Source organism: Balearica regulorum, chromosome 28 (assembly GCF_011004875.1).
Source record: "Balearica regulorum gibbericeps isolate bBalReg1 chromosome 28, bBalReg1.pri, whole genome shotgun sequence".
NCBI classification, from domain to species: domain Eukaryota; kingdom Metazoa; phylum Chordata; class Aves; order Gruiformes; family Gruidae; genus Balearica; species Balearica regulorum.
The window spans coordinates 3,254,857-3,279,347 of record NC_046211.1 but is presented as its reverse complement, the minus strand read 5'-3'; the positions used below and the strand labels follow the sequence as shown (position 1 = coordinate 3,279,347).

The 24,491-nt window shown below is 43.3% G+C and overlaps 1 protein-coding gene across 3 annotated transcripts in view; it reads left to right on the top strand.

Annotated features, from left to right (window-relative positions):
• Positions 1-24,491, top strand: part of ASH1L (ASH1 like histone lysine methyltransferase) — a 66,025-nt gene that overhangs the window by 15,525 nt on the left and 26,009 nt on the right. Inside the window, exons 3-6 of one of the 3 annotated variants that reach the window (XM_075736981.1) lie at positions 1,483-1,546; positions 12,474-12,575; positions 17,927-18,668; positions 19,809-19,988. In XM_075736981.1, coding sequence (XP_075593096.1) covers positions 1,483-1,546; positions 12,474-12,575; positions 17,927-18,668; positions 19,809-19,988 — 1,088 coding nt within the window. Of the gene's footprint in view, positions 1-1,482; positions 6,233-12,473; positions 12,576-17,926; positions 18,669-19,808; positions 19,989-24,491 lie in introns of all 3 variants that reach the window. The other 2 variants (XM_075736980.1, XM_075736982.1) reach the window with 2 other exon arrangements.

The window sequence follows — 24,491 nt, the reverse complement described above, 5'->3', positions numbered from 1 at the left end:
CAAAGTTCTTTTCAAAATTTAAGACCATAGGAAAGAGGATGTAACTCTATGGAGGTAGGCATCCAGGTTGGTCAGAAAGACTACTTTGATACTATTTAGTTAGGATCTCTAGCACTCTCAGTCTGCCCTGGGTATGTCCAAGAGTGTTGGCTGAAGCAGTTGGATTCCATGTTTGGAGTCATGTCATGTGTCGTGCTGACTCAGTAGTTTCCACATAAATGCCAGGCCTATAAGTGGGCAGAAGGAAACACACCTCTTGCTCTGTCCCAGCAGAAAGGCTTAGGATTTGGAGTGCCTGTTTATGCACTGCAGAGGCTCCAACAGCTCAGGCAGCACATTACCCAAGCAACTACTTCCCATCTTTAGGAAACTGTCAGACTGAATCCAGTTTGCAGTCTTCTGTTTAAGTCATGCTGTTGTAGCTTACTGAACAAATACTTCATTCATGATCAGCACCAAAGTTTGCTGTTTATCAAATGATTTCAAAGGAATCCAGGCTGTATCTTTCTTCAGCATCATTAGATACTGGCCAACCATGAAAGCGATCAATCTAATGCTGACTGTAATCAAGCACAGTAAGTACCATGCAATTGTCTTACTCATTTTTGTTGCAGAGGGATGAATAGGTGTGGCATTGACGCCTTTCACTCTTTATTTAATGTTTGAGATGGCAGACTCCAGAAGGTTTTCAAATTGTGTATACATGTAATTATCTCATAAGGAATCAGAGTCTTCCATTCTTAGCCCCTGCTTGGAGCAAATGTATCCCATGGATTTCAGAGATGTGTTGGGCACTGTATGTAAAGAAGAATGTCCTTCCAAAGTAAAAGATTACTAAAAGAGATTACTGAAAGTAATCTTTTAGTAAAAGAACTGACAATACCTGCAAGTTTCATTTACTCCATGTGTGTTGCATGTCGTTGTTCCCCAACCCTGTACAAACAACAGAATAGTTCGACTTATTTTAATACTATCAGCAGTCTGCTATGAGGAGAACCTGTTACGACAGTGGTTAAGGGTAGCATGGGACAAGACTGAGAAACACTGATGGAGCTGTGCACGGACAGGTTTACACAACGCCTACCTTTGTAGTGCATTGCTCAGCTGCTTCTCAGTAGCATCTGAGGTCTTCAAGTGCTGTCACACCATAAATAGTTAGCCCGGTACATTATTGTTAATGAGGTTTTTTAATAAACATTAAAAATATTTTTGGAGAATGTTTATAACTGGGGGACAGATTAAATGGTTTACATTTGAGGACTGGGAGAGAGAGAGTTTGGGTTTCCTTAACATTAGAAAAGCCTTAGCATGTGTACTGAAATACATTTGCTTTAAAATGAATAGGATCGGGAACTATGTGTTTATATAGTTGATAACTCTTATCAAAAGCAGGTATTAATCATCTCAACATAAAAAATACTGTGTTACTCAGAGACAGTCTTTGTGCTCTGTTCTTAAAGATTATTTTTTATTAACTTCTAGGACCCTTCAAAGTCGTACAAGAAAGCTGGAGAAGTTGCATCAGTTGAATTACATGTGGAAGAAGGTATACAAGTAGAAACAAATCCTTTATCTAAGAAAGTTACCCCCTTGCACTCTGAAATGACAGATTATATAAAGTCATCTCCTCCGACCCTTATCAGTAGCCATAATTCTGACTTAAAGGATAGAACACAAATTAATGGAGCAACAACGGTAACAGAAAAATTGGCTCAACTTATTGCAACTTGTCCTCCTTCAAAGTCTTCCAAAGCAAAGCAAAAGAAGCCTGGAAATGGAACTGCGCCTGGTTTGGTTAAAGACTCTGGGAAGAAGCTACCAGGAACCATAACTGCGAGTGGGTTAGTTAATAAAGATTTAGTAAAGAAATTGCCAGGGTCTGGTCTTGCTGTTGGATTGGTTAACAAAGACTCAGGGAAGAAGCCATTAGGGATTGGTAGTGCAGCCATATTGGTTAACAAGGACTCTGGGAAGAAGCCACAAGGGATTGGCCCATTAATTGGATTGGTTAACAAGGACTCTGGAAAGAGGCTGCCAGGGATCAGCGCTCCAACTGGGTTAGTTAACAAGGACTCTGGAAAGAAACAGCCAGTGACCAGCTCTGCAGTTGGGTTAATCAGCAAAGATGTTGGGAGAAAACTTCCGGGTATTGGCACTCCAACTGGGTTGTCTAGTAAGGAGTCTATCAAGAAGCCAGTAGGGATTGGCAGTCCAGCAGGATTGATTAATAAGGATGCTGGGAAGAAGTTGTTGGGAATAAATAGTCCTACAGGATTGGTTAACAAGGATTCTGGGAGAAGGATGCCAGGGACTGGCACTATGACAGTTCTGACTAACAAAGACTCTGGAAGGAAGACACCAGGGATTGGCAGCCCAGTGGGACCAGTTAACAAGGACTCTGGGAGGAAGATGCCAGGAATTAGCAGTCCAGTGGGATTGGTTAGCAAGGACTCTGGAAAGAAGCCCACAGGAATCGGCAGTCCGGTTGGTTTGGTCAACAAGGATTCTGGAACTCTGAAAGCAGACTCTCTTATGCCTGCCTCGGAGCCCTTTAAGCTTCCTTGCAATTCAAACCTCAGTAGCCTTGAAAGCCATGAGACTACAGATTTACTGAAGGAAAATAGTACTAGCAAAACATTTGAGAAGCATATTATGAGACAGAATAAAGAAAGTATCTTGGAAAAATTTTCAATTCGGAAAGAAATTGCTGATGTAGGCAAAGAGATGTTTAATGAAGGAATCTGTGTTCCACAGGATGCTTACTCAACCAGTGAAAAAGGGATTTATGAAACATCTAAGCATGAAAAACAGCCTCCAGTATATTGCACTTCACCAGACTTCAGAACAGGAGGTGCTTCAGACGTATCGACAGCAAAGTCCCCATTTAGTGCAGTAGGAGAGGGAAACCTCCCATCGCCTTCACCCACGGTGTCTGTTACGACCTTAAACAGGAGCCTCTCAACAGCTTCTTCACAGTTAGCATCCAACTCATTGCATTTAAGTTCCACAGCAGATCTCTTAGAAGGCATTTCAGATCAGATTGGCAAAACTCAGTTTTCTTCTGACAGTACGCTTCTGAATATAAACAGAACATTGAACCATACTCTGAGCACTGATTTTAAAGGTGCTGATAAAGATTTAAATGATTCAAAAGCTACTTATGTGGAAACTTCAAGAACTAGTCCTTCTACAGGGAAAAAGCCTATTTTGGCAGCTGAAACAAGCATTCATGCTACTGTCACCCCTTCAGTAGTTAGTTTTACAAGCTTGTTTAGTAGCAAGCAGTTCCTAAAGATTGGTGCAATAGCTGCATCAGATAAATCCTGCCAAGGAGCAAAAAATCTGAGCACTACTCAGCAATCAAAACCTTTAAAGAAAAGAAAAGGAAGGAAACCACGGTGGACTAAAGTGGTGTCAAGAAACACATGTCGACCTCCAAAGGGTCTAGAACTAGAAAGGTCGGAGCTTTTTAAAAACATTTCATACAGTGCACTATCAAGCAGTAATTTGGAGCAGGCCAAATTCTTGAAAAACATAGGATCGTCTTCATTTGTGGAGCATGAATTTGTCAAACATCAGTTGCCAAAACTGAATGAAGCTAATGGACAGTCTCTGGCACTGTTAGCTGAGACTGACAAGCAAACTCAAAAGTTCTACAGTTCTCACAAACAACCCTCTAGTTTGTGTATGTCAGATGATTTCCTACCTGACATGTATAAACCCAAAAGAGGAAGACCTAAATCCAAGGAGATGCCAGAGCTTGAAGGTCCCCCCAAAAGAACTCTAAAGATCCCAGCATCAAAAGTCTTTTCAGTGCAATCAAAAGAAGAGCAAGAACCTCCAATTTTGCAGCCTGAAGTAGAAATTCCCTCCCTAAAACAGAGCTTATCGGGACAACCTTTTCCTAAAAAGAGAGGGAGACCTAAAAGACAGATCAGGTCATCAATTAAAATGAAGCCACCTATTCTTTCTGTGGCACCTTTTGTTGGAACAGATAACTCGAGCAAGATAGAGTCTGAAAGTGATCAACATCGAAGTGGGGATTTTTTTGAGAGAAAGGACCAGCTCCGAGGGCCAGAAGAAGTCCAAAATCCTAATATTTGTAGCATGACTGATTTGGAAGTAGACCCAGACAGAAAAGTTGCCAAGAGAAATAATGGACAGTTAATGAAAACAATTATTCGAAAAATAAATAAAATGAAAACTCTGAAGCGAAAGAAACTTTTGAATCAGATTCTCTCTAGTACAGTGGAACCACATAACAAAGGGAAAGTACAATCTAAACTCCACAATACAGTGTCAACTCTTGCTGCTACATTTGGTTCAAAATTAGGCCAGCAGATAAATGTCAGCAAGAAAGGAACAATTTATATAGGAAAAAGGAGAGGAAGGAAACCTAAAGCTGTCCTGAATGGTATTTTAACTAGCAGTTCTGCCAGTTTGACAGTTCTCGAGAAGTCGGCTCAACAAGCGCCTGGTACGTCACTAGGACAAGTACTTCCCCATCTACTGCCTTCAGCAGCTAATAATTCCGAGATTCTGCCATCTCCAGTTTGCTCCCAGTCATCTGCAGTGAGTGGGGGACAGAGCCCTGTCAGCAGCGATGCAGGATTTATTGAGCCCAGCTCGGTGCCGTATTTACACATACACTCCAGACAAGGAAGTGTTGTTCAGACACTTGCGATGAAAAAAGCTGCTAAGGGAAGGAGGAGATTATCTCCACCTACGTTGTTGCCAAACTCCCCTTCTCACTTGAGTGAGCTGACATCACTGAAAGAAGCCACTCCTTCCCCAGTAAGTGAGTCTCACAGCGATGAGACGATTCCCAGCGACAGTGGAATAGGAACAGATAATAACAGTACTTCAGATCGAGCGGAGAAGTTTTGTGGGCAAAAGAAGAAAAGGCATTCGTTTGATCATGTTTCCCTTATTCCACCTGAAACTTCCACCGTTTTAAGTAATCTAAAAGAGAAGCATAAACACAAATGTAAGCGCCGCAGCCACGATTACCTTAGTTATGACAAAATGAAGAGACAGAAGCGAAAAAGGAAAAAGAAGTACCCTCAGCTTCGAGGTAGGCAGGACCCAGATTTCCTCGCCGAATTAGAAGAATTAATAAGTCGATTAAGTGAAATTAGAATAACCCACAGAAGTCACCATTTTATACCCCGAGATCTACTGCCTACCATTTTTAGGATAAATTTCAATAGTTTCTATACCCATCCTACTTTTCCTTTAGATCCTTTGCACTACATTAGAAAACCTGATTTAAAGAAAAAGAGAGGCAGGCCTCCAAAAATGCGGGAGGCTATGGCAGAAATGCCTTTTATGCATAGTCTCAGCTTTCCTCTCTCCAGCACTGGGTTCTACCCCTCTTACGGCATGCCTTATTCTCCTTCTCCCCTTGCAGCTGCTCCCATAGGCTTAGGTTATTATGGAAGGTACCCTCCAACTCTTTATCCTCCTCCGCCTTCTCCTTCTTTTACTACCCCCTTGCCACCACCTTCCTACATGCATACAGGCCATTTGCTTCTCAATCCCACCAAATATCACAAGAAGAAGCATAAACTTTTACGCCAGGAGGCTTTCCTCACGACAAGTAGGACTCCGCTCTTGTCGATGAGCACGTACCCGAGTGTTCCACCTGAAATGGCTTATGGCTGGATGCTGGAACATAAGCATAGACATCGCCATAAACACAGAGAACATCGTTCTTCTGAACAACCGCAGGTTTCCATGGACACTATAACAGCTAATAGCTCTTCTAGAACAGTTTTGGAGTCCTTGAAGCGCTACAGATTTGGGAAGGAGGCTGTTGGTGAGAGATACAAACATAAAGAGAAACACAGATGTCACATGTCTTGTCCACACCTGTCACCTTCAAAGGGTTTGCTAAGCAGAGATGAACAGTGGGTCAGGAGAGAGCCTTCGGAGTCTAATTCATTAGCACTGGGATTGCAGACACCGCTACAGATAGACTGTTCAGAAAGTTCCCCAGGTCTGTCCCTGGGGGGATTTACTCCGAGCTCTGAACCAGCCAGCAGCGATGAACACACGAATCTTTTCACAAGTGCAATAGGCAGCTGCAGAGTCACAAACTCTACCAGCACCAATGGACGTAAAAAATTAACTGACAGCCCTGGACTCTTCAGTGCACAAGACACCTCCCTAAATCGACCTCTCAGAAAGGAACCGTTGCCTTCTATTGAAAAGGCACTGCAGCCACTGTCAGGTAAGGGAGCTCTAATTGTGCGTACTTTCCTATGAGTTGCTGTTTGATGCTATACCAAACGTGCACTAGGGAAGGAGGGCAAGTATAGCTTTGGCTTTGTAGGAATCTTTGTGTTGAATTTCAGTCCTACTCTTGCTGTCGCTCTTGAGTGTCTGTGTTCTGTTAGAGCACAGCTCTGTGCAGCGTTTGGTACAGACTAACGTAGTGTCTTCTCCAGAGCTGCTTATGGGGTTGTGTAAGTACCTCTTCCCACCGGATTTTTCTTGCTTTGTTATAGCAGTATATAAAGTTATGCTAAGGACTCTTTCTTATGAAAAGGTCTTTTCTTTTTCCTTACAATTTTAACTTTCTGGAGAAATGAATTAAAATTCCTCAGGATTTCTGATACTTTAGAAGCCATGTTTCTGTTTGTTTTGAAGTTTGGATGATTTGGTTTAGACTATCTATTGGTACTACTATTGTGAATAACATTTCCGTTTAAGAAAATGTTTCCTTTTTCATTTGTAACTCCCTTTTAGTTATTTTGATAATGTCTGCTACAGTATAGCTTTTGATCCCTGACTTGAGGCCTCTCGCAGTACCTCAGAACAGTTGCTAAATGATGCTGGGAATGCCTAAGACCAAACCTCGTAATGACTGCTTTATTCATAGTTGGGAAATCATTTTACGTAGCCTCAAGCAAAACCGAAACAGAACTAGCTGAGACTGTATACACAGAACATTGCAGTGACGCTGACAGAGGGTTGCTGTTTAAGGAAAAGACCTCCACTCTGAAACTGTGCCATTTGCATAATGTTAAGAGGGAAAAAAAAAAATCTAATGTGAAGTTTAGGACTTGAAGAAACTATTATACATCACTTTCCCTACTGGCTAAAGTGTCACTTCATGCTGTACTTTATTATTGCAGATGTTTTTGGGAATGATTTTCACATTTTATCCATTTCTGTCTTAACTGGCATGGGCACATTAGACCTCATAACAAAGACAACCTGCAAAAGAGAAAAGTGTGCCTTGTGCTCTTTCTGGCTTACTTCTGAGGCATAAAGGAAGTCTGATAGCTCCTCCTCCCTCCCTTCAGTACTTGCCTGCACTCTCCCTTGAAATTTAAATCATTTGTCCAAGAACACTTGTGACTAATATTTCACAGGCCAAGAGCCAAGCAAACAACCAGCTACCAGTAATGAATAATACCTCCTCACGTTCCCTACTCTCATCTTCCTCCTTTTCTTGTGATACTCCTGTTCTGATGCCTCCAGCCACCACCCTGCTCTGCCTACGTATGTATGGAAGGGTTTTAATCTTTGTTTTATTTTGGCATTTGGGGGCTTTATGTTTTGCTTCTTTGTTTTAAGGGCAGTTGGAAGTGTCTGGGTTGTTTTACAAGTTCGTAAAGTTACTTAGAGTTTACAAGTTTCTTCACGCTATTTCATATTATTAAGACTACTCGGGGTGGGAAGGAGTCAGGAGAATGTAATGAAGCTGTGAGATTGCTTCCCCTGCAGTGATGGAAAGAAAAAATTCAAAGTGGTAGGTCACCAAAAGGGTTAAATTTGGCTCTGAGGAGTGAAGGATTGGTTGTGGTAGCTCGTGCAGTTCTGGGAATTTCCTGAGGATTCCCATTACAGTGAATGATCTGACTTGGGTTTTTATGAGGAACAACCTCATTAAGGGAACGAGCAGAGATGTTTTAAGCTGAAACCTGCTCCTGAAGGCTCTGAATCACTCTCCCTCTTACAGTATGTTTGAGTGGTTCCTGGGATGCCATGTATCACTTTCAGTAAGTGTGTTTCCTGAAACGGAAACCAGCTGTTTTTACTGTGAGACTGGCTTTCAGCTCAGTATTCATCTCATTGCATCTCCTAAGCCCCACGCCATGTGCGTGCAGTATACCAGAAAACTTAAAACTGCATCTAGCAAAAAGCCCCAATAAAGTAAAAAGGCTGGCTGGTGGTTGTTAGTTTTGGTTTGGATTTTTTTTAGAAGATCAGTGTCTAGTTGCATGTTGTGTTTTGTTTTTAACTGTGGTGCTGAATTGTGATTCTGAAACTATTACCATGAAAGACTTAGATGTTTTTGTGTGCTTCAGAAAACAGATGGAGAAAGAACCTGTGGTGCCTCAAAGATTGTTTATTTGTTAAACCAGAATCAGAGGAGTTAAAACGAGCAGAGACCAGCATCGGGGAATGCCTTCCAGAATTGTTCTCTATGATCCATAGGGGAAATTCATGATACTTTATTTCAAAGTATCCCATATGGAAAGTACGCTTCCTTTCCATAGACTTTTGAATGTAAACCTTGCCTGGCTGAATTAAGTGACAGATTCTTTCTGTGGTATTAGCTGATGCTAGATATTTTCAGAGATTGCCTGTGTCCAGGCTGTATTGGAAACAGGCATGTTTTGGCAAACAGGACTCTGGTGAAGGTCTGTGTTTCACAGAAGGAGTAGTTTAGAAAGAAGTGTACATGCTGTAGGTTTCTTGTTTAATACAGGCAGCGTGTATGCACAGTTATGCCGATGAAGGTCACAAGGCTCTAACATTTGAAGATTTTTTGTAAGATGCTGTTACCCGTTCATCTGAAGTTCACAGGGGTTTTTACTAAACTTCTGCAGCTTCATGCCACGAGTCATGTCAAACTTTGGGATAGCTTTGGGTCTCGGTGTGCTGCTCACAGTTCCTGGAAGGAAAGGGAAAGAAAAACAAAATCAGCCGTTCAGTGGGAATCGGCACAGTTTGAGAAGCCTTTGCGGCCTTCGTGCCATCTCAAACCCGAAGGACAGGGTCGGGGCATGCAGTCGGACTCTGGCGGGAGGTGCACGTACCTTTCTGTGCCTTCGGGACGGTACGTCCAGGCGGGAAAACCCGCCTCGGCCCAGGCGAGCGCGTTGTATCTCGATCGTCAGCCCGACGGTTCCGCGCCACGTGGTCGCGTCCGTGAACGCACCGGCGCGTACCTGCCCGAGGTGTGACGGGCGGAGCTCCGCCGTGCTCGCTGCCCCGGGGCCCTTCCCGCAGCGGGGGCGGAACCGAGCGGCGACCGGGCGGGCGGTGCTGGGAGCCGGCGGACAGCGGCGCCCTCTGCCGGCCGCGCCGCTGCCTCTGCGCCGGAGCAGCCGCCGGTCGCTCCGGGGAGAGCTCGGGCTCTGCCGGGCCGAGTCCCGCCACTGCCCGCGGCTGGAGCCTCGGCGTGGGGGGGATCCATTCGTACAGGTGCCGCAAAGGCCCCACCGGGGCCGCCGGCGGGAGCCTGACAGCCGGTTGCTGCCGCCGGAGACGGCCGCAGTCTGTGAAGGAAATGAGCACTGAATTTGTGAAAGGATGAAGACCTCTAGGATATGAGCATCATCTGTCAGCAAGCACAAAGAGCTTTGCCATCCAAGCAGCCCTCCAAATCCCTCTCACGGTTGGGTTTTTTTTTTTCCCTATTATAACTTACAGCCTATTCCTGCTTCGAACAATTATTCCTGCTGTATAATTCTTTTTTTTTCCCTGAAGTCCCCAGGTATTTGTGTTAATCTATACTTCATGAAATCAATGCGTCTTGTAGTTTCTTATTAGAAAAATTCATTATGGAATAAAAAAAACAGTTGACTGCTTCTTCTAGTATTAAGCAACTGCGTGTAGTCTCCCTGCACAGCTCCACTGCAGCTTCCTTTTTACCTGCGTGTTGTAGGAACAGACTGTACAGAAGCTCTCTTTAAGAGCCCACCAGTACCATCTCTACGTCAGGATGCCATGCAGGAAAATCAGAAAATCTTCACCAGGAATATGATTTGCCACGTCCAGCAGCCTTATGATTGTGCCCTTGTTGAGAAGAATTAATGAAAAAGAAAATTATTCCTGTGCCTTGTTGAGAAGTTAGAATATTTGGAAAAGTGATACTGTTTATTTCCTCTATCAATTGAACATATCTTAGATGTTACACCATGAGCGAATAACACCCGTGATTAAAAAAAAAAAAAAATCCAAACTTTGAGGCAAGACTGGATCTCAAAGGAGATTTTCCTGAAGATTTCAGGTAAATCAGTTTGGTGCATTCCAGGGTTCTCCCATTGTCATACCTTAGGATCTCCCTTCACGCATTGAAGCGAATGGTCATTTGAATGGGTGCTAATTTGTGGCCTTGATTTAGAGCATAACGTCAGTGGCCTGCTCTCTCGTTTCTTTGGAGTCTGTTAGTAAAGAAAGAGATCAGAACTGAACATGCAGCACTAAGCTAATTTATCATGAACGATATTTCAAAGTGAAATAATGAAAATATTTTTAAGTATGCATTCTAGATTTTATTTTCTAGAGATTTTCATGATGTGCATATTCTCATTGCATACTGCCATGTGCATTTTTGCCTACCTAGGTTTTTGTAGTAGTATCTGAATTTTTAATATCTCTGCATTTTCATGATTGCAATATGCAAGTTTTTCTATGAAATTTTGACAAATCCCACAACCTTTGCTTTCAAGAGTTATTGAGATTCTTTAAAAGTTTTAGTTTTAGCGAAATAAAACAAGTTACAGTAAGAAAATACGTATATGTAAGAAACAAAACAGAAATAGGCCTTTCCTCATGTTATCAGCAAAGATGCTATTACCAATTTTGTCCCTTAATCTTTCCATAGTCATGAGATTTCTATAGCTTTTTAAAAATTGTTTTTAACTTAAGTAACGGTAATTGTGATTGCAGTTGCCTGATAAGCCAATATCTAATGATTTTTTTTTGTAATACCAAGCCTGTGCGTTCAGAACATAGAGTGAAACATGTTTTGCAGGTCCCTAAAAATCCAATAATACATTATACTTGTTTGTGTGTACATGATAATCTCTCTCATTTGTTTAGACCTTGGGGTTTTTACATATTTGTCATGGCTGACTGAAGCAGAAATTTTTACATTTTTCTTGTGATGGGATCTTAAAAAGGAAAAGTTAACATAGCGAGAAACAAATCTGAAGAAGTAGTCTAAGAATTTTTTTCTAGTTTTTCAGCTTTCTGCAGAACTTACATGAAGCAGTTCTGCCTGAGGAGTGGAAGAGAAATGCTTTTATAAAGTGAGGTGGATTGAAAATCAGCTAACCTGCCAGGCACCGAGGGTTATGATCAGCAAGATGAAGCCCAAGGCCAGTCACTCACAGCGGACCCCAGGGATCAATATGGGGTCCAGTACTATTTAACTAACTAACTGCTCTTCACTAATGACTTGGTGATGGGACAGTGTGCTCTCAGCAAGTCTGCAGATGATACAGCTGAGGAGTGGTGGATACAGCAGATGGTGGTGCTGGTGTTCAGAGGGACCGTCATTTGCTGGTGGAATGGGCTGGGAAAGACTCCTATGAGGAACGGTGTCTTAGGATGCACTAGGAAGAGTATTGCCAGCAGGTTGAGGGTGATGAATATTCCCCTCTACTCAGCCCTGTGAGACCACATCTGGAGTGCTGTGTCCAGTCCTGGGCTCCCCAGTACAAGACAGACATGGACATACTGCAGTGAGTCCAGTGAAAAGCCACAAAGCTGACTAAGGGATTGGAGCATCTGTCATACAGAGAGAGGCTGGGAGAGCTGGGATTGTTCAGCCTGGAGAGGAGAACGCGCAAGGGAGACCTTGCCAATGTGTACGCGTGCCTGATGGGAGGGAGTAAAGTAGGAGGAGCCACACTGTTCTTAGTGATGCCCAGTGACAGGACAGGAGGCAATGGGCATATACTGAAGTACAGGAAATTCTGTTCATACATAGGAAAAAAGTGTCTTACTGTAAGCGTGATTGAACTCTGGGCTGTGGAGTCTCCATCGTTGGAGATGTTGAAAACCCAGCTGAACGTGGTGGCCCTGAGCGACCTGCTCTAGTTGACCCTGGTTTGAGCAGAGTGGTTGGTCTAGGCAATCCACAGAGGTCCTTTCCAAACTCAGCTGTTCTGTGAAAATCAAGGCATGAAGCTAGGGGGTTAATTTGAAAATAGGAGTATGGGTGTTTTGTTTATTGTACATAAAAGCTAATACTCTGATGATATTAAGGGGCTTTTTCTCATGGCTTGTTTACGGTCCTACCTATGCCATTAGCCTGTGAGAAATTCCTTCTTGATGGTCCATTTCCCTCCTTCTCTACCTACGTGCATCATAGCAAGCAGGTGTTCCTACAGCTAAAAAAGAGTAATCTTAGTTTGAATGTTTAGCATCTACAGTGTGTTGTATCAGCACTATCATACTGAAATATTTTTTTTGTGTGCTTTTCTCTTCCCTGGTCTGCTTTTCAGGCACTTTGCCGACACAGGACAAACCTTCCCAGAGGCAGTCAGAGAGCACAAATTGTAGCCCTTCCCGAAAGAGATCGACATCTGAGAGCACATCTTCTACAGGCAAGTGATATTTGTGACCTTGTTTTCAGGACCATTGCTAAACTAAGACCCATAGAGTTATAGAATGGTTTGGGTTGGAAGGGACCTCAAAGATCATTTAGTTCCAACCCCCCTGCTGCGGGCAGGGGCACCCTCCACTAGCCCAGGTTGCCCAAAGCCTCATCCAGCCTGGCCTTGAACACTGCCAGGGAGCCAGGGGCAGGCACAACCTCTCTGGGCAACTTGTTCCACTGCCTCACCACTCTAACAGTAAAGAATTTCTTTCTAACATCCAATCTAAATCGACCCTCCTTCAGCTTAAACCCATTATCCCTTGTCCTGTCACTACACTCCCTGATAAACAGTCCCTCCCCATCTTTCCTGTAGTCCCTTCAGATACTGCAAGGCCGCCATTAGGCCTCCCCGGAGCCTTCTCTTCTCCAGGCTGAACAAGCCCAACTCTCTCAGCCTGTCCTCATAGCAGAGGTGCTCCAGCCCTCTGATCATCTCCATGGCCTCCTCTGGACTCCCTCCAGCAGCTCAATGTCCCTCTTGTACTGGGGACCCCAGAGCTGGACGCAGTACTCCAGGTGGGGTCTCCCCAGAGCAGAGTAGAGGGGCAGAATCCCCTCCCTTGACCAGCTGGTCACACTTCTTTTGAAGCAGCCCAGGACACGGTTGGCTTTCTGGGCTGCAAGCGCACACTGCCAGCCCATGTTGAGCTTCTCATCCCTCAACACCCCCAAGTCCTTCTCCTCAGGGCTGCTCTCCATCCATTCCTCGCCCAGCTTATAGTCGTGCTTGGGATTGCGCCGACCCACGTGCAGGACCTTGCACTTGGCCTTGTTGAACTTCATGCGGTTCACATGGGCCCACCTCTCCAGCCTGTCAAGGTCCCTCTGGATGGCATCCCTTCCCTCCAGCGTGTCGACCACACCGCACAGCTCGGTGTCACTGGCAAACTTGCTGAGGGTGCACTCGATCCCACTGTCCCTGTCACCAACAAAGATGTTAAACAGTGCCGGTCCCAGTATTGACCCCTGAGGAAGGCCACTCATCACTGTTCTCCACTTGGACATCGAGCCGTTGACCACAACTCTTTGAGTGCGACCATCCAGCCAACTACTTATCCACCACGTGGTCCATCCATCAAATCCATGTCTCTCCAATTTAGAGACAAGAATATCGTGTGGGACAGTGTCACATGTCTTGCACAAGTCCAGGTAGATGACGTCAGTTGCCCTTCCCTTATCCACCAATGCTGTAACCCCATCATAGAAGGCCACCAAATTTGTCAGGCATGATTTGCCCTTAGTGAAGCTGTGTTGGCTGTCACCAGTCACCTCCTTATTTTCCATGTGCCTGAGCATAGTCTCCAGGAGCGTCTGCTCCATGATCTTGCCAGGCATGGAGGTGAGACTGACCGGCCTGTAGTTCCCTGGGTCTTCCTTTTTACCCTTCTTAAAAATGGGGGTTATGTTTCCACTTTTCCAGTCGGCAGGAACTTCACCCAACTGTCAGGACTTCTCAAATACGATGGCGAGTGGCCTGGCCACTTCATCCGCCAGTTCCCTCAAGACCTGCGGATGCATCTCATCAGGTCCCATGGACTTGTGCACCTTCAGGTTCTTTAGATATTCTCGAACCTGATCTTCTCCTATAGTGGGCGGTTCTGCATTCTCCCAGTCCCTGCCTTTGCCTTCTGTGACCTGGGCAGTGTGGCTCAAGCACTTGCCAGTGAAGACTGAGGCAAAGAAGTCATTGAGTACCTCAGCCTTCTCCATATCCTGGGTAACCAGGTCGCCCATTTCATTCCAGAGGGGACCCACATTTTCCCTCATCCTCCTTTTATCACTAACATACCTATAGAAGCTTTTCTTGTTGTCCTTAACATCCCTGGTCAGATTTATTTCTATCAGGGCTTTGGCTTTCCTAACCTGCTCCCTGGCTGCTCGGACAGTTTCTCTGTATTCCTCCCAGGCTACCTGCCCTTGCTTCCACCCTCTGTAGGCTTCCTTTTTTTTGTTTGACTTTGCCCAGGAGCTACTTGTTCATCCATGGGGGGCCTCTTGGTGTTTTTGCCTGACTTCCTCTTTGTTGGGATGCATCACTCCTGAGCTTGGAGGAGGTGACCCTTGAATATTAGCCAGGTGTCTTGGGCCCCCTCTTCCTTCCATGCTACTACAGACAGCTGAGACAGCATTGCTCTGAGAACTTTAACAGCAGCAATATGTTCATGGAGATACTGAGTTTTTCCACCTACATTTTAGGATACAAGTGCTGCAAATTGGGTTGTAGAGTAGGGAAACTTGAGCTGACCCTTACAGAAGCAGCAGCATGGCTATGGCAGAATGGAAGTTGGTTCCTCACCAGGTTAAATTAGTCTTCATGAAGCTCAGTGCTTTAATGCTAGCAAGGCCTGTGACACTACGGTTAATCAATGAATTAGATGAATAGATTAATTCCTCCATGGGGAAGAGATTGACTTCTGTGCTGTTCAGAAGGCAGACAGTTGTCTGCCCTTGGGTAGATAACTGTTAGGATCAAGACGGGCTGTGCTGTTACGTTTCCTTCGTAGCACGTGAGAATCCTGCTAAGGTGATGGAGGAGGACAAGCAGCTCATCCCAGTCATCGCTAATGATACAGTTGTGAATGACTCTAGGCAGGTCAAAATGATAGTAGGAGAGAGATGGAAGCACTGAAAGCCGTGGGAACTCTGGTAGCATTCTCAACAGCTCTATCCAGTGAGGACCAAGTCTCAGATGCACAAAAATCATCATGAAATTGAGCAAATGCATGCCAACAGGATGTTACAGGAGCTGGCTTTCTCAGCCATGGGGTGATGTACTGTGCAGTTTGCTGCTTGAGGAAGTCCATCTTTGTTCACTTCAGGAGGAAGGGAAAGGTGCTTCTGATATGTTTTAGCCTTTCTTTTGTAAGGAGGTCAGACTTGCGGAGTCACACTCTGTGTGAATGCATGCGTGTTGCTCTCTGTCACATTTTCCCACCTATAAAACTGTTGAATCCATTGACCAAATTGTCAGAGGGAAGATCTGAAAATGTTGGTTTCCTGTATATTACTGGCAAGTTGTCAGCCGTGTGATAAAACGAGACTCTGTTTGCAGTCCCTCTGAGGAAAATGTGATGTGAGCTTACCTGTGATTGGACACCAAAAAATCCATAACGTTGACCAATTTGGTAAGAAGCCCAGTTGTAGAAAGAACTCCTGTTAGCAGAATTCAAACATTCTTAGGCATCAAAGTTGATTGCAAATTTCTAGTAAACACCCTTAGGATTGGGACTTACAGAACTAGTTATGATTTCCATATAGGAAGGGTGTGCCAAAACTGCTATTTCCTCCTCCCTTTAAAGAGATACTTGCAACAGATACTTTATCCAGCGTATGCTAAAGACGGTCATCTGCAGTGAAGAAGTGTTCTCTGTTTTTCCTCTCTGTCTTGCTGACTTTCTCTTACTTAATCCTTTTAAAGGGGCAGCTGCAATCAGTGTAAGTCTGTGTGTAGGAAGGTGTTAAAAGTTCAGGCATATTTTGTGCAGGAGAGTGTATGAATGAAATGAATCTTAAGTTTATCAACTTCAAAGTCACTGAACTGATGATGCACTGAAAAGACTAGTCTTTGTTATATCTTCCATAGATCTGGAATGCATGTGGGATTTCGATGTGTTTGTCAAAGAGCTCCTTTGTCACCAAGTGTGCCTGACCAGGGCTGCAGCTGTTTTGGGGATCTTAGGCTTCAGTTGTCCCAACCTTTTGGATCAGGTTCCAAACAGAAACACTAATTCAAGGACACCTGTTAGGCTTTGTGTCCAAATGCGTTGTATAGTTTGGTTAGCAGTGGATGGTGTAGCTGTTTACAGAGCTCACTGCTAAACAGATGGTGTTTCTGCGAGGAACCCTCTGCTCCATCCCAATGTGTATTTAAAGACCATAAGAAAATAAAGGGTAATTTATCTTTACTATTTCATCTAAAATTGAAAGCTGAAAGTGTAAATCCTTCCAGTTCTTTCGAAGTTCTTCAGGTTGCTAGGATTTCCAGGTGATTGCAGTTAGGCTTACAGCAGTGACCTGACAAGTATGTTTCTCTGCTTTTTTACCCTTTAGGAAGAAAGTTGTTAACAGGAGGATTTTTAGAACTTGTTATGCTGATTCTTCCCTTTTTTAAATTGTGCAATCTCTAAAGCATGTCTTCATTTGCACTGGCAAATTCATGACTTTGGAATCTTAATGAGCAATACATTTCTCCAGAGTACCACACTTAGACTAGTGAGCACTAGGACTAGCAACCATTTATTTTAAACTGTTTTGTGCTTTATCTTTGTCAGCTAATGCATAATCTCCCTCCTGTCAAATGATAGAAATCCTTTTATAAAACATTTTGTTGTCTTCCCTTTAACAGTTACCTTTACACTAGTGCGTGCTCTTCAGCCTACAGCCTAGAACCTACTAGTTTAAGTAGATCTAATCTAAATAATTGACCACAATTACAGTAACATTTTGTAAATGCTAATGTGCAATTGTGATATATTTATGAGAAGACAGCATCCATTTTATTCCAGAAAGAGCAGAGTTTCTTCTGATTAAATGTTATCACTAAGAACCAGCAGGGCAGCTTTGGGAAGCTCTTAGTTTGGAACAAATCCCTTTTTAATACAGCATAATCAGTAGGGCTGGCCTGGAAATTCTCTTTTTCAAATATCAGTCTGCAGTTCTAAAGCATATAACATTTTGTTTAAAAAGTGACATCTAACTTTAATTCCTGTGTAAATTAGCCTTCGTCTTTTGTACAGATATTTTGATTTACCTTTATCCAAGCCTGTTCTTTATTGCAACAGTTCTGTCATCATTATGTTTGTCTTTTTATATAAAGAAACTGCGAGAACAATGAAAAGGTTGTTTCAATACTTCCAAACTACAAAAAAGGAAAATTAATTTAAAAACATTTCAGATGTTGTTCAGTCTTTTTATCAGTATTTCATTTTTCTGTGCACAGAGGGTTTCTTATTCTTAGTGTTGAATAGAAACTTGAGAAGAATTCTGGACTGTACGTGTGTAGGGCATGCCCCCGTTACTCTCCGCTATTAGAAGCGGGGGACTGCGTGTGAATAAAGAGAAGATAATTGTATGTTAAAACAGATGATATAAAATGCAGACTTTCCACTTACTTGCATCACTGGACCCTTCTCCCATTAGACCTTGTGTTACAGAAATGGGTGTCTTGTCGTTGAACATTCCGGGCAATTATAGGATATAAAAGGCTGTCAGTCTACCCAACTATTGTATTTTAATTCCAACCTTATTTGATTATAGCTCAGGTCTGTTTCAGTATACGTATGTTTGTTTGGGTTTCAGTGATCGGAGTACCTTCCCGAGGAGCAAGGCTGGCAACTGCGGGTGATGACTCGGTGGATAGCTTACTGCAGCGCATGGCACAACACGAAGGCCAGGCTACTTTGGACAAAACCTTAGAAGCAGTCATTGCAAATGTGTCTGTTCCACCATCAGCCAGTCCTGCTCGAAACCACAATAGGGAGCGAGGCCTGGGGAAGCAGGACAGCCTCATAACTCCAGCGATTCCCAGCAGCTCCTGCAGCGATAGTATCTCGCTTCTGTCAGACAGACTACCAAACAGCTACTCCCCACATCATCTCAAGAGAAGTGTGGTTGAAGCCATGCAGCGACAAGCTAGGAAAATGTGCAATTATAACAAGATCTTGGCAACAAAAAAAAATCTTGACCACGTCAATAAAATTCTGAAAGCCAAAAAGCTGCAAAGGCAGTCACGGACAGGGAATAATTTTGTGAAGCGCAGGCCAGGTAGGCCTCGGAAATACCCGATGCAGGCTGTCGTTTCAATGCAAGCTTTCCAGGCGGCTCGACTGGTCAGTCAGGAGTTAGAGAAAAGAGAAGAAAGCAGCAGTCCCTTACACCTTGGACCTGATACCATCACAGATGTGATTGAAGCTGTCGTGCAAAGTGTGAACTTGAATACAGATCACCGAAAAGGCTGGAAGAGAAAGAGGTGGCTTGCAGAGGAACAGGCCAGGAAGCGACAAAAGTCTTTACCAGAAGATGAACAGGAGAGCAGTAAGAGGTAAGTCCCCTACAATTTTGTGCCCTCAGTATAGCCGTTGTTGATTTTTATAATATTTTAAAACGTTTCAGTCCATGAAAGAATCCTACTCTAATGAGCTCTGCTTGTTACATTTGTTTTTATTAAGGAGTTCAGTTTAGACGGAACCAACATGTCAGTTTTAAGTATGCTTAGAGTCTTCCTAAATTACTGAACGCACCCCAAAATGGGATGGAAATCTAAAACTATTGGGTTTGTGCTTGTGTGTCAAGTGAAGCAAGTTTTATGATTGTCTTGGTGAAGAATACTTCTAATGAGTTGGTAACAGGTTTACTGATGAGATAGCATAGCAAAGATTGTTCCTTCATCATGTGTGGAATAAGGAACTGTAAGAGTTATGTGTGCCATGGGAATCTTAGAGTGTGACTCATATGCATTACAAACAAACACTTACAAGCCACACAGAATGTCAGGTGAGATCAGTTGATACACAGCTAATACAGAGTAAAACCCAAGCAGCAAGGAGAAGTTAAGGTGTGCACCTGTGCAGTCACTGGCTGGTAAAGGGCCAGACCAGAAATCTATCTCTGGTCTAATCTTCACATGCTTATCCTCAAAGTCATCAATACATGCAGATCAAACTCTTCCAGAAGTCTTCCTTCATCTGTGTTCTGAATAGTTCTGAAAAATAACCATCCATTTGTGTTTCAGCAATGAATACTGTAATACAGGTATTTAGATTCACAGAATGTTGGTGGAACCACATGTTCAAAGGCTGTGTTGTATGGCTGTCCTGAAGGCAAAGAAAAGGTTTACCATGTAGTGTTTTTAGAGTAGAAAAGCAGATAGCATAAGCCACCTTCTAAATTCCTCAACTGAGGCTCCGAGGGATAAATATTAGCAAAGAACATTCTTTTTGTAACAATTAATAACACCCTTACTATAAAAAGATTGTACGTTTCTTATGATTATGCTTAACCACCACTTGATCGTGATCATTGAATTGCATTTTTTTAAATAGCTGAGACATATAGTAATTCCAAAACACAGACATATTTTTTTCTGCTGACCAGATTATAGAGGAATAATGAAATATGGCAAGATAATCTTTGTGGTAAGAAATACAGTAAGATAATCTTTAATCTTTACTTTTTCTTCCAGTTTTTCTGAGACAGTAGCTGAACCTCCCAGTCCACATGATGCCCTTGGGAAACCGCATGAATCTGAAAACACTGAACAGCCTTTGCCTTCTCTAGCCCAGCGTGAGAAAAAAGCGCCTCGACCCCCAAAGAAGAAGTACCAGAAGGCAGGGCTCTACTCTGATGTGTACAAAACAACAGAGTAAGTAATACCAGTGAAAAGCTGCTGTCTGATATTCCAGTGGAAACTGTCTCCTTTCAACTAGAGCCATAAAGAGCTGCTACTAATGAGTAGCTGAAATAAAACCATCAACTTAATTCAAGCCTGTGAAAAATTACATGCATGATAATTATCAGAATCTGACCCAGTGAAGATTTAAAATGTAATCCCAGTCAGAAAGCAGCCTCCACCAATCTGAAAGTGTTTCTGAGTATCGACCTTGAAGAAGGTAAGAGAGCTTCATTCAACAATCTTAACGATCACAGCAGTAAAAGTGCTGGGAGAGCTTGAGGTGTTCAGGTATGGAGTACAGCATCTACATAAAAGAGGCCATTAGTTTCTAGTTTTATTGACTGAATGATGACGACTGGTCATCTTTTGTGTGAAAGAATTTCAGATATGCACCCTCTTCATTTCACAGTTAAGTGAGGTTCATCTCTTTCACTTTCAGTGAGATGTTTAGAGGAAAAATCCAGCATTCTTTTATGGTTTTCACTGGTTGGCCCAAAATCTCATGTACATTAGAAAGTGGACATCTCCCATTTCTGATAACCAGCCCACTTCTGCTTCCATTTGTAGGTACCTAAAGTTTTCTACAGCCATTTGAACAAATGTGTGGAAGTCAAGAATTTGCACTTCTCTTATGATCTGACAGATGAAAAAGAAAACTGGGCACCTTCTCATTATGTTGTAGACCAGTTTAAAATGTTACAGAGACCACTGGGAGACTGCTGTTTCAGTTTACCAGCTACTCCTGGTGTCATCTCTTTCCATAGTAGAATGAAGGCCCTTGATGAAAGGGTTAAGACTCTTAAGGAAGAAACAAAGATACGGGTCTGATCAAAGTGAGACTGCTCGTGTTTCTAATAGTTTGAAAGCATATGTGCTGAAATTTTCAGCATTTGGATGTTCTGTCATTGGTATACACAATCACGTGACATTCAAATATTCTAGCATTAAAATTAGGTCTATCGCCTTAGGAGGGGACCTGAGAGAGTCGTCTTCTGTACTGTAAAATGTTCATTACATTGTCGGACCTAGTCAGCCAACGGTGGACCTTTATTTCACAGACAGTGAGCAAACATGTCATTTGAAAAATACAGAAAGTAAAAGCCAAGGTTTGTAGGTATTGTGGATGATGATGGAATCAAGTTCACCACCCTGGAGAAGGCCATGACAACACTGATCTCTACTTCAACCCTCCCTCTTCCATCACATTTTGTGTTGCAGTTCCCTGGAAGCTTAAAGAGGTCTGATTTGGTCTTCCCCTTTGCCTGTCGCCCCACATCCTAAGTCCTTCCCTTGCACTGATACTGATGTTTGTGATGAGCTGCTTAAGAACACTGAAGAAATTTTACCCTACCAAGGAGGAAATGCTGCCTACCCAGCCTGAACTACCTCTCTGCATGGTGGTTTGGTACTGAAACAAGGCCTGGAAAGGCATAGCTGGGCAAGGACAGAACTGTAGCCATCTCAATTTAGTTGTCTTACAGCAAGGTGCAGCTTGAAGGGCTGATCCCGCCATTCCATCATGCTGGCACTGGGTCTCTTCTTTACTAAATTCATTCAGCAAACTACATCAGCAGAACAATAGTCACTTTTTTATAATTAAATTTTCTGCTGATTTAACTTGCTGTTCCAGTTCTACTGGAGTCAGTGCAAGAGGGGAGCAGAAGTTAATGTTGTTAGCCTATTATTTGATAACTTCCTGCTGTATAAGTATGAAAACATGATCTTAGCTGAGAACAAAAATGCAACTCTGTAATCATACGGCACCCTCTAGTGATGGTACAGTTAAGTGTTACCACTGTCTCATTAAACACTCTGCATTCTCTGTTAATGGGTGTTGTACTTGCCATTTTTCTCTATTTCTGTTTGCAGTATTCAATTGCAGGGACTACCGTAAAAAACATTTTCCTTCTCTATTGGATATTTCTGAAATACTTCCTAAACGTCACTAGAACATAGGAAGTAGTGAAAGGTTTACTGTTAAAATTTACAGCCTCCCTCTAGATCAGTCCTATCCGACTGCTGAACAGCAGCACAGAAAATGTTTGTCATGTCAGTGCCAGTTTTAGTCTGCTGTTAAAAGAGAAAAGTCTGCATTATTTCTGTGCAGCCACTTGAATTGTACAATTTGCCTCCAATTCACCTTGATGTAGAACTTTTATTAAAACGCAGCAAAGAAAGCTCAGACTTGGATTCCTTGCAAATGAACTAAGAGTAAGAGGAATGGTTTCTGGAGTCAGTTGCAGTTCTACCTCAATTTCCGAATGTAATTTTGTAGACAGCATTAGCTGATCTGATGTTAACCTCCACGTGAGTGTTCCAGAATCCTCAGCTCCCACTGGAAGAATTACACAGATCTTTTGCTGGAGGAGTTTGCTGTGTGGTTGCACAAAACTGCAGCTTTGAGAACAAAGGAAGATTTTGTACAGGAGTCATTATCTGTTTACCCAGCAGCGGCTTTCCTAGACGAGTGCGAAGTCTAGTTCACCAAAGAAATTTAATAACAATTAATAAATTATTAATTAATCAAAATATTGTATCTTGTTTAGGGAAATATAGTACTTTATATAATATATGATTTTTATGAGTAAGAACAAATATAAGTCCTCATTGCAAAAGTATAATCGATAGAATTTGCTGTGATCGGCACTGAATTGCATCTTACCCGTCATTAGGTACCCGTAGCTGCTCAAAGACTGTGGTTGCACAGTGTAGTTCAGCGCAGGCCTGTTGTTCTTCTGGGACATGGTGTTTCCATGTGATAGGCACACTGCTCCTACAGTGCCTCCGTTTTGCTGATGTTAGAGTTTTTGGAGCTGCAGGGTGACTCAGTGTAGGTAACTGAACATTTTAGGAGCAAACCTATTGAAAAGTCAGCCAGCTGAATTAAAATGACAGTCTAAGATTGCAGTTCAGCAAATGCTTTAAGTTGGCATAAGCTGACATGGCACTAAAGGAGTCAGTTTTACTTTCTCCTCACCTTTGTGGCTTATTCCTGTCCCTGTGTTGTCCCTCCCTTTGTCCCATCATGATGACCAGGGCAGCTGAACAAGGCTAGGATAGTGACTCAGATCAAAGCCAGCCTTCCAGAGCAGGTTTCCTGGCGCAGTTAACCTTGCAATCATACCAACAGTTCTGTTATGCCAGCAGAGGCTGGGGAGCATCAAAGCCAGCTTACACTGACTTTTGTTTGTTGAACTATGGTCTCAGAGAGAAAATTGGGCTCCACGCCTCAAAAATGTAATTGTGCGTTCCACAGAGAACTAATCCCAGCCAACGTGGTAAGAGTGTAGGGAGAAGGCACTAGAAGCTGGTGAGGGGGAGCAGAAATGGAACACCGTATCAGAAAGGAAGGAAGGAGAGAGGTGGAGAGAAATGGAGGTACACAGGAAAGAAGACTCTGGTTCTGTTCTTCATTCCATTCTTAATTGGCCTAAGGCTTTGGACTGACATTCTGAGACTAAGCCTGACATTCAGCCTTTGCACAATGGTACGAAATGTTCTCATCTTCAGCAAAAGAATCATTTTGCATTTGCAAGGGAGCTTGCAGAGAGAGGCCAGAGTAGTCTGTTGTTGGTAAGCAGACTGTTTACAAAATGCATATTTTAGATTTTGTCCCCACAGAAACTGAACCAAAGAACTTTAGACAGTGGATTATAGAGGGGAAGCATTTCTTACCTAGCCAGGCTTATGTTTCAGTCTGTCCAGCAATCAGAAATGTACTCCTCCAGCTTACGGTTGACAGTATGCTAACTTGAAACAGTAGAAGGTATCATTTCTCTGTGATTCTTGGTGAGGTCTCACCCTCTTCTAACTGGGTTGCTTGAAAAGGGGAGGGAATGATCCTGGCTTTCTGGAGAGATCTTTTGCTTTTTGACTGCAGCAGTCATTGAGGGAAACATCTTAAAGAGCGTGGTATGAAAATGAGCAGGTACTTGTCCTTGATAGCAGCACAGAGTCGCATTCTAGGAGAAGGCAAGGACAGTCACTTAGTCCTGGGAATTCCTGCGACTTGCGCCATCTGTAGCAAAGTGTATCTGGCTAGTAAGTGTTCCAGCTTAGTTAAAAAAAGAGATGAACAGAACGTCATCTGAGCACTAGCAAAGGAAGCCTGTTGTCAGTCCCGCAGCCCCGGCCCCAAGTGAGGCGAGTCGGGCAGACAGAGCAGTGGTACCCAGTGTCAGCCAAGGTCCAGATTGCCAGACCAGTCTGTGGTGATGAGGCAGACTCAGGTTAAGTGGGGAAGTCAACCTGCAGGTCAGGATCAGGTCTAGTGATGGTAACCGGGGTCGGGCACAGTCCAGGATCACCAGGAAGCCAGTGCATGGCTCAGCCAGCAGACCCACAGCTCCCATGGCTGAGCTGGAGATGGCTGCCCCCGCAAGGCTGGACTGAGCGTACATGGATCTGCAGGGTGGGTGGGTGGAAGCCCCCCATGAGGCTGGTCAGGGCATAAAGGTGTGTTGGGGACACTAA